We start from the raw sequence: 11,449 nt of genomic DNA, 5'->3' as shown, positions 1-11,449 counted from the left end.
GGGGTGAACTTGCCTCAAGTGTAGTGATGGTTTAAATTTACCCCGTGGCCAAATGTTGGTCCGATAAACGGGCTAGATTTGTTAACGATTATTGAAAATAGAATGCGCTTTAGTCGGTAAGAGGAAGCGTTGACGATGAAGGACTAATGCACCAGTCAATTGTTACCACGCTCCCCCACGGGGGGACACCGGGGACATCCAAGGTAGGGCCAATTCCTCGCTATTTTCGGCGCGAAAACAAAACCACTGCATTCACTCGGCACTGCGGGGCCAGCTGGAAGGTAAAAACCCATTTCCCCCGTAATTGTTGCTGTCATTGAACAGTTTCAGTCAGACAGAGACTACAATTAAAACGCCTCGGCCATTATCCAACAGATATTACCTCTAAAATAATACGGGTCTTATAGCATATTATGGAGGCGTATTGATCGTATGTGTTTTCAATCGTCAAATGGACAAATAGTGACATTAAATCAAGTTTAAAGTTAAAGACACGATTCAAAATCATTCATTTAAATACATTTTTTACGTAATCGAACGGTTCTGCTTATCGTAATGATAATTGAGTTAATCGCCGGCGGCCTTATAACATTTTCAGATATCTTAAAAACCTGCACTCTCATTGATGTACCGTTTTTACAACTTTTATTTTATTTTTTGTCTTGGAATGAGCAAACTTTTGCACAAATATCTGCAAACCAAAGGTAAAAGACTGCTGACAAAAGATCAGATCGCAGATTTCCGTATTTCCGTTCGAAAATTAATGTTAATGTTCCAGGGCTAAAAGCGTTACTAGCGGTTTAAGAAAAATGCATACAACATCAATTTGTGAACTTAAATATAGCATATGTGATCTCTTTTATTTTGTCACCAGTCTTATATTACTGGTTTCCATGCATTTTCGCATAAATTGGCTGGAATCAAGACAAAAATATAAAAAAAATGTTGTCAAAACGTTCAATCTGTGAGAGTGCAGCTTTAAAGCCTATTTACGAGATATATCCCGAAGCTTGCCGGAGATGGTCGAGCTGTTACGATTGCGAACACTACTGCATTCGTCTTTCGATGAGCCACATTTGGATGAAATGGGTCTCATAATAAATAAAACACACGTTCTTTCCCTGATTGAATTTACCGTAAAGCATAATGATGCCAAGAACTGGAAATGCAAAGATTTACTTTTTCAACTTTCAACTTTTATTCCACAAAAGCATAAGGTCCCCACATAGGGACAACATTAGCATACATAATATATAAAGCACAATGGGCTTTATAAGATATTAAGTATTAACTATTTCAACAAGGAGGTTTTTCATATGTCTTATTTTCTTTTTTTTTATTTCTTCCCGACCCTGACACAATATATGGGAGAAAGTTTCACAAGTGTACTAATCACAGAAAAAGAAAAGAAAGAAGAAAAAATTAGAAAAAAGTTACGTTTCTTATCAGAAGAAATAAATTGGTTGAAATAATAAATATGTATTCGATAAAGGGACCAAATCCGGTGTAGGGGCATCCGGAGCTCCTCGGCCATTTTTATCGAAACAACCGCGGATGTATTTGGACGGTTTACATACTCAAAAAGTGGGACAAGTAGATCGCGTAGTTATTTTATTTAGCAGTTTATGCCTTAACTCTTGGGGATCTATTATGTTTGCAATAGTATAGATGAATTTATACAACTCTAAAACACTACATTTAATTAATGATGTAATTAAAAAAATACGAACTACTTTAACTGATGAACCGGCATACATCCGAGCTTGTTTTCGATAAAAATGGCCGAGGTGTTCCGAATGGTGTAGGGGTACAAACAATGTTGAAAATGTAAAAAAACAACGAAATCAAGTAGATCTAGCATGTTCAGCGTGTTTTTTGAATTACAAATCATTCAGCTTCAAAACCTATAAATATGTAAGGTAGCCAATGGTCAGAGATCGTAGAACTATGCTTTGATTCACTGTCGTGTGTTAATTGAAAGAAATAAGGCATGTGTATTCATTTTCTATTTGGTGTCATTTGCCCCTTAACGGCAATCGTAACCACTCGGCCATCTCCGGCAAGCTTCGTCATTTCGGTTTGATTATGGCCGAGGTGTTCCGATTGCTTTAACGGCAGCATAAGAGATAATAATACGCTCATATTTTCAACTTTATTGAAATTAACAAAAACATAACATTCGATTAAAAATGACAACCTTCATTTACATGAGTACATACAATATTAGGCACTCATTTATAATTACTAGTTAATACTCATTTATAATGACTAGTTAATACATTTCTCCACATTATAGAAAGTCACATTTATCGTAACCAGCCATGAGTACTTAGTAAGTTTTAATGTTAGTAATATAAAGTCGTAGCATGTCAAGTAACTCCAGCAGTGTCAAGTAGAAACAGTAAATCTGGGTTCAACGCATACTTTAGACATTGATATTAATAGCCTCATAATTATAAAAAATTTTTTTATTATATTTGTCTCATATGGACAGAAATATACATTTTTTGCGTTAATGAAACTTTATAAAAACAAAAAATTAAGTGATCTAACCAGTAATGTATATAATAAAAGGGTTATTAATACCGCGTTTTGATCCGGGAGGTTGTATTCGACTCGAGTGGACTTTTGCAGATTCGAATTTCACGGGGCGCTAGCCGAGTGAAATCAAAATCTGCAAAAATCCACGAGTGTCGAATACAATATTTAGGATCAAAACGCAGTACTAATAACCCTTTTATTATATACATTACTGGTTAGATCACTTAAAAGCCACAGGTTTTCAAAATAAATGCCATTTTAACGACGCACTATTTTGTTGTATGACGTCATTTAAAGATCGCGCAACGATACCTGTTATGACGTCACGTCACAAGAGTGGAATACGGCCGTATTGCACTGGAGTGGAATACGGACTGTCGTATTTTGCGATATGTATTGCGTATGGATTTATGATGGGTATATTATAAAAGCCGTTATCTGAAAGCAGATTCGTATTTCCCATTGCATATATTATATTATTACTTTTATGAAACTTAGTATAAAAATGATTTGGTAATGTATGGTGACGACGTAAACAGATAAACGATTCATGCATTTTCATGGCCATGAATATACTTTTAAAATGTTTCTTATATGAATCTAAGAAATTCAAATATAAGATCTAGAGCAAGTCAAGATCCCGAAACTAGTTAATTATGTTATTCATTTTAAGTTCCATAAAGAAAAAAGAAAAAAAGAAAAAAAAGAAGTTATGCTTTGACATGTTCATACTTTATAGCAAGTGTGTTCAATTATTTCGTACTAGATAGTTTTATCACGAAATTTACATATAAACGTGGTCGATACATACATTTACCAAAACCTCAACGATTATGTGACAACTGTAATCAAATAATAATTGAACGTGAATACCTGAATCCGGTACGGTGCATTAATGCTTTCATTGATACTTTTAGCTCCAAGATAATTTATGATAAAATTCTCAGGCAGCGCTTTATTTATTATCAACCAATGTTTCAGCTTCAATAATGCTTAATATTACAGTTTTGTGTAACCGTATCGCAATGCTGTCTCTGTCACAAATAATATGTTCTACAACCAGGCACCCAACTTTTGTCAAAATTAGTTACATTATGGATATTTTGACACATTTAAGTATTCAGACTTCTCAGTCTGAGTCTGAAATTCAGACTCAAGACGTTAATGAATACGACTATGAAGTCTTATGAACCACGATTATGCCGTACCCAATTGTTTCTATGTTTAGCGTCTGTGGATGGATAGGTTTTGGGCTTCCCGATCGAAAAACATCAACATTTGATATGATCAACGATCTTGCCGAATTTTTTTATTTTTCTTTTGTTTTAGTTCCGACTACAGAACACAAGTGTAAATTTATGTATTATACTACTATTCTCTGTACTAGTATTCTCGGCATTTCGTAAAGAAAATGATGCATTCTGTGTGATTCCCATGATCAACACACTTAAAAGTTATATTTGAACTCATTTTGCAGTGGAAATCTATAAAGCAATTGAGAAAATGGTCCAGAATAGACTTAGAAAGCTCTGTTGACTATATTCCACATAATATCTCACTCATTTGATTTAGTTACCTTTTTTTGTCGGTCCCGGCTTCGTTTGATTTTTCAGAATAGCTAGAAAGGTTTTCGTACTAAGAATTGGTGCTAACAATAACAACAATTTGGTATGACTTTATATAAAAGAAATGTTCTCAAAATAGTTATATTTACTATTTTTTTAAAAGAACAAAAACAAAGGCTCGGGTACAATTCTTATCTTTCCTTCGCTGATATGCGTACAGGCATTCTTGTTTTACGAATCACATATAAGTTTGATTTCGTTTATAAAATTAAGACAGAAAAGGGGATTTCACATACAATTATGGCAAAAAGATGCAAAGAACGTGAATTGATCACACAAAAGACACTTATGAATTTCTATGTGGGATCAGTTTGAACTCTACTAAAATGTGTACTCATATTCCCATCGGCATTGAGAATTCTAACCTTCTTTCTCGTACACAGCGTCATCAACACAGCCTTCATGTCTTTTCTGAACCCCGACCCTATAGCACAATATAAGATGAAATTAAAGGCACTGTTCGCGTACAATAAAATCCTCACTATCACGTAAACCAAACCCGCCGGACTGCTGCCTATGTGGGCGTTGTATACTTCCTGTATAGAGACCGGAAACAGACAGACGAGTAAACTTATGCTGATGGCTATAGCGCGGATAGTGAAGGCGTTCGCTACTTTTGTTCTCGTTGACGCTTGCAGTCCACCTTTCCGGTGAATTTTCCGACTTTTTATCAGCTTGTACAAAATCAAAATGTTTCCGCACACGACGAAGAAAAATGGTACTATAAATAACACAATCATATCCAGCCACATCCAAACCGGGAAAAAATATTTAAAGAATGTTCCATTCGGCCGATCCATTCTGCACGTGGTATTGCTGAACGCTGTCAAATTGTCGCGATCGGGTCGTAAGTCCGTGACGAACAGAAATGGGCTATACATAATAGCCAGAACCACATATACTCCAACGATAAACATCCTGACTTTAGACCGAGAGCACACATATCTCACTTTCATTGGAAACCAAATACTCACAAACCGTTCCATGGTGATGAGAACAATAATCCATGAGCTGACCGATGGTCCAAAGTACGAAGCCCAGGCGAATATCTTGCAGAAGACGACGTTTGGTAATCTCAACCAGTAGTTCAGAACCTCATACGCCCACATTTCTAAAGCGGGCATTGTGAGGACGATAGTGTCCGTTGCCGCTAGCGCTGTTAGTAAGACAGCAGTTGATGTTTCTCTATGGCAGCCAAGACCCCACGTTAACATGCTCAGACAGTTTCCAACTAGTCCGAAAAGAATGACCGGTGTGAGCAGACACAGGTTTAGATAATATCCGACCATTGTTTCAAACAGTGGATCCATTATGCCTCTTATATAAAATAAGTTAAAGCGACAAGTCACATACTCTTTTAACAGGTTAAAAATAACTTGTAGTATTGTTCTCGCCGAAACATTTAAATCTTGATTTTTTATTTACACAACAATTTCACTCGTTCATGGACATTTTCATTTCCACTTGGTTATATATAGTTAAAATTCTTTATATTTAAAATCACTATATATTTAAAATCACTATTTAACTACTGGTTAAATATCCGGTCAAGGTTTAATGAAGTCCACTTGGCCGCGTGCCTATTTTAAGGCCACTTACAATATAAACGAAGCTGTCGCGATGCAGTGTTTCGCACTATGGTCATTCGAGCCGCTATGTGAAACAATTAATCTTCGTGAAACTCCCCATTAAACATCAAACATGCAAACAGAGTTTTGTGTTTCTGCGTCGTCTATTTGCTTAGCGGTCACTTACGGGTCTATAATGTTAAGCCGTTAGTGTCAATTACAGATAACTCTCGTTTTAACTCTGTGCTGGGTTTAAGTGTTCTATCATGTACCATTGCCTTTGACGTTTATAAATGTTTTGACGAATTCGGACACAGACATATTTTATTTAAGTAAACCGTACTTCCAGAACAGTTTATAAATAATTTCACAATGGAATCATTTTGCCCGAATTAAGTTGTCAAAACACTATCATTACGGTGTGGTAAAACAATCTCCGACAAGAATAATGGCGATAATATTTCAACTCTTCCGTAAATATTATAATAGCGCAATTAAACGAATTTATCCCAAAGTCCAATTTTCATTGTCAGCGCAAACAAGTAAGAACAAATTACAGGAACTATTACACGCATTTTCCATCTAAGAATTACGTAAAAACACCAACCACTGAAAGATTAAATTTCGTCCACAGAACTCTGCCTTTTCCAATATAACAGCGAGTCTGCCAAGATAAACGTCATTCGAAACCTTGGCATCTTTAATGTTCCAGTCTTGGAGTCTCCTTCTGCGTGAAAACCGACGTTAACAGACGTTTATTCCCATAACTTCCGATAATAATCAGCAATTTAACACTTTAAAGAAAAAAGGAAGAAAGTAACAGCTTTGCTTAATATATGAAAAAAACGCACATGTGTTAAATAAACTTGCGTCATCGATGACTATAACATCCTGGGGCTCCTCATAGGAATTATTATAGAAAACCAACAGGAATAATGCTCTTCTGCTGGTTGCTGATATTTTTTTCGGATCAGCTTGCCTAGGGCAATCTTGTGTCTGTTTTTGGCAAAGAGAGCCTTCGCAAACGAAATTATACATGTAAGAAACGTATGTAGTGGTCGTAAGTAAGAACTGCATGTCATGGCTTATTAGCGCGCGTGAATTTTCTGTCATAGGCAATTCGCTAGAAATAAAACGCTATCATCTGATAAGCCGAGGAAGTATATACTATTGTAGTTTACGTAACACAAAAATGTTACCCACAAATGCGTTCAAACATGTCAGACACATTTCGTACATTTACCACGTGACATACGTGACTTCACCTGTTACATATTTTTCGTTCGTAGTTTTAGGTATGCTATCATGAGATGTATTGCTCATGTTGAAAACATCAGTCATTGTCAATCGAAAACAACCACGGCTGTAAATGTACGGTTTACAATGTCCGTTTTTTACGTCTAACTATGCTGCAAGAAGAACGCCTAATAATTTCAATAAAGCAGTTAAACTTAATTACTTTTCTCTTGTGAATCCTAATTCTTTATGCAATAATACACTTCAAAGGCAATCAATTTAAACTTAGATATACAAAATACACGTTAAAACACTACAATAATTAATACTATTATTTAAAATTTTGCGAACTGCTTCTACTGATGTACCGGCATACATTCGAGGTTGCTTTAGATGGAAAATGGCCGAGAAGTTCAGAATGATGTATTGCTATTTCAATAATAATTTGAAATATACAGGGACGCTTTAATGGTTGACAATGTTATTCGGTCTTATGTTTTCTATTTCATTCCATTATATGCCAAACATAAATAATTTATTATTGACCTTAAGGATAATAATACACAATGAACACGTATATATGTGACCTAGACGGGAGACTTTAATCGGGCTTGTTATTGACATTATTATCTATTGCACATAATTTTAAAGCGCAATTCGTTAATATTGCATGTGAAATACATCAATGCAAATGGTCAGTAAAAACGGTTAATGCAATTCAAGAAACGCAAGTATAAATTGTACAGGACAATATATTTTCGTCGGCAATTTCTTTTTAAAGGAGAAAATGTCAGATTAATATTTCTATTGTCCACAAATGAATATTAAGCTTAAAAAGCAATCAAACTTCGCACCCGCTCATACAGATATTACAGGCACGAGTAAAAACCAGAGGAAAACTTCAGCCCAAATATGAAAAATTGGGGAAAAAATGGAAAATTGTACCCACTACAACTTAAAAATGCACTTATGCCGTGTATGTTTAATTTTAACATATACAGAACGACATCGAATATTTATGCACGTTTATAAATTATGTCCATAAATATTTTCGAACTGTTATATGTGTTAACACACTCAAACGCTTGAAAGATTGAAAAGCGCAAATACAGTCCTGAATCATGGCAACGTGATGTCCCATCAAATTAGAGATATTTGTAACTTTTGGTGTGAATTCTGTCGGCGTCGCTTCATCCGTTCAACACCCTGGCATCGAGGAGTATTGCACCCGAAAGTTTCCGTCCCTAAAGTTATGTCAACGTTAAATGGTTGCTTCAACTGAAACGAAACTAATTTAACCATTGAGACACTTGTTATATACGACTCGTTTGAGCTTTACTGACATGTGGTCGGCTTCCTCAGCACGCTAAACGGATTACCTACAAATATTAGAAAAACAACAACAACACTTTAATGTAAAATTAATGTTGTAATAAATGCCAAACAAAAATGATAACTTCTCATGAGACAGGATTCAAACATGATATATATAAACCACAAATTCAAAATTAGAAAAAATATACAATTTGAGTACGATGTTAGTTTTATCCCGTCTGCATGAGCGTCGAATGACCACTTCAACACAAATCATCCACGAGGAAACCTCCCTATTTACGCACGAATAACCAAACCAGTTATAATCCTATACCGCAGATATAATAAATACATGTATATTTTTAAAACGCAGCCTACAGGTCATTCGGAGCTCCTCGGCCATTTTTATCGAAAACAACCTCGGAAAACATTCAATTAATAGTATGCCTTGATTGCAAAATTAATTTGATTGAACTTTTTAATCACAAAATAAAAATAAATATTAAATGCAAACCCTAGATCAATATTTTTATTTGAGTAAAAAAAAATAAGGGGCGGGGAAAGAGACGGTGGGCGGGGATGAAAAACAAGCAATTAATTCAAAGTAGCCTTATCCGGAGTATTTTTTAGTAAGTTTGTACATTGCAATGACATGGCTTGGTTAGTAATAATAATATCATTAATGTTGACTAATTACAGATGGACTACTCATGCCCTTTGATTAAAACAACGCGTATTCTATGACTTTCTATGGTGCATGAAATCGCTGCATAAACACTTTCCCTTTCAGTAGGCTCAAGCCAACATTTATATGCCCCCCCCCCCCCCCTCCCCCTATGACCAAGATCCAGATATTAAATACAGAAGAAAGGGTGCTTGTGTTTAGGTATCAATATTTTATTATATTATACCTTACATAAATGTGTCCCTTCTTTGTATAGATAAAATCGCTCGGTCCGTATATCACTGTATTTTGATAAAAACGCAGTTTTATGACGTCACCGGTCCATATAACATTTTTGGCCGGTCCGGACCTCGCCAAAAATGTAATATGGACCGCTGACGTCATACAAATGGTAAGTGCGGCATGTTATTTTTACAACGGGGAACATTTGTCCCAAGTAAACATTATTAGCTTTGTTTAATGAAACACATCTTAAGAGCTTTTAAAAATAATGAATGGTAATATAATTTTTTTCTTTATAATATAAAAAATATTTACACACCTCTTCGGGCCATATGGCATTATAAGGACCGTCCAGTCAGCCCTCGTCTAACGCCTCGGTCCATATACACTTTCGGTGGCTGACTGGCCGGTCCTTATGATGCCATATGACCCTCATTGGTGTGTAATATTTCTTAAAAAGTTGAATGAAAGAGAAGCAGCGGATACTCTTTTTTTCATAGTGTTCAACATAATTTGACAATGTACTGCAAAAATGGGAACATCATTGCCTGTGGAACTGTGTTAATTGGTCGTGTGTAGCCTTATTCCATCTTGACCTCAGGTTCATGTATTTCAACTCAATTTTGTGAGACACTAAATTGGTCAATCTTATGTTTTCTTCTGATTAATTTTGTATCTTGCATTGTTCTACAGCAGCAAGTTGCTTGTTATTGTTTTTTTAATTAGGACTGTTTTAAAGTGAAACGCCAATTAGTTTCTATATAAAACATATAGCAAACATAACTGAGGTCTCACTCCAGTATAAATCGAACCGCAATTTTATAACTGAACTATCCAGGCACGATTACAAGGTGTAAAATGCGGCAACGCGCGGCATCTACCAAAAAAACCCACTATATAAGTACTTGCCGACCTTCACGAGCGAGACTGCAGACAATACAGACGAGATGCACAGCGATGAATTATATATAAATCCGTCACGTCTGATATCATGTAACGATCTTACAATAGACAACGCCTCGGGTGAAATCTGGTAATACAGATCTAAATGTAAAGCGACGTTTTGTCTTCCCTCTGCAATTTCCTGAACATAATTTGGTTACAGAAGGCAAGATGGAGAGGTAAATTACATATGTCCCAGGCCAGTTTGATGGCTAAATTAAGACTCCCAAATTGTTTCAGGGAATTAACTACGCCTCTCGAACAACTGGTTTGGTTGACGATTTTTCGAGGGAGTATTTTGATAAAGTTCTGGTACCTGTGTCGGAAAAATACCATATAACTATTTAAATAAAATTGCACTCATTCATTGCAGAAAATCCCTCATTTTAAGGCTGCACCATCTAGATTTACCGTTTTTACAACTTTTTTATTTGTTATCTTGGAAAGAGGAAATTTTTGCGTAAATATCTGCAAACCAATAATTAAAGATTACTAACAAAAGATCAAAGCGCAGATTTACATATTTCCGTTCGAAAACTACTAACGGTTTAAGAAGAATGCATAAAACATGCATTTGTGAACTAAAACATGAAATTCTGCGATCTATTTTTTGTCAGCAGTCCTATATTACTAGTTTCCATGGATTTTCGCAAAAATTGGCTCGTTCCAAGACAAAATCTGTGAGAGTGCAGCTTTAAGGTATGTGATAAACAGTTATGTGAAGTATTGTTGATCATTTGATTTGATGATATACCGAGCACCCCGCTGCCCTTTTCCTACACTCTGCTGCCTGTTAACTTCACCCTACTGAGCCCGATTTTTGACAGAGTGAATTTTTAGAAATAAGTATAAAAAATAAATATACATATTTTGGTCACTAAAGTTAAAATAACAGCTAAATTACTTATAAAACTATAGTATTGAAAATAGTTGCAACAGATTCACAATATGAATTGATAATTTGGCTCTTGCAAGTGCCCTTTAATGCGCATCAAAAGTGCCCCTTCTGACCTAGCATCCTGCCCCTGTAGCACTTCCATATCAATTTGCTTTCATTTGAGAGGGTTTTATAGAAACAATACAGAAAAAAAGATATCGAACAAGCTTTGTTGACCTTGAACATTGCAAGATAGGTAGCTTCAAGTCCGAGTTCAGTTAAGATAATGAGCAAAAGTGCAAATAAACTGATTTTATTTATATTATAACTTTGGTCATCTGTTAAATATTTAAGTAATCTGTAAAACATTCCCCTTTCAAATGATACCAAATTACATGTAGTCAACAAGCGTCACAATTAAACATTATGTTTACTTGAG

The 11,449-nt window shown here is 35.4% G+C and overlaps 1 protein-coding gene across 1 annotated transcript; it reads right to left on the bottom strand.

The window, feature by feature from the left end:
- Window positions 1-4,462: 4,462 nt before the first annotated feature.
- LOC128215267 (probable G-protein coupled receptor 139) lies at window positions 4,463-5,476 on the bottom strand. The gene has a single exon (XM_052921974.1). The coding sequence runs from the start codon at window positions 5,474-5,476 to the stop codon at window positions 4,463-4,465; it is 1,014 nt and encodes a 337-aa protein (XP_052777934.1).
- Window positions 5,477-11,449: the final 5,973 nt, after the last annotated feature.

The sequence above is a fragment of the Mya arenaria genome, chromosome 13 (assembly GCF_026914265.1).
Source record: "Mya arenaria isolate MELC-2E11 chromosome 13, ASM2691426v1".
NCBI lineage: Eukaryota > Metazoa > Mollusca > Bivalvia > Myida > Myidae > Mya > Mya arenaria.
Note: the sequence above shows the minus strand (reverse complement) of the source record. Positions and strands in the feature narration are given on the sequence as shown.

Bases quoted from the DNA above. Each gene is read 5' to 3' on its own strand.
- LOC128215267 (XM_052921974.1), bottom strand. From the start codon at position 5,476: ATGGATCCACTGTTTGAAACAATGGTCGGATATTATCTAAACCTGTGT.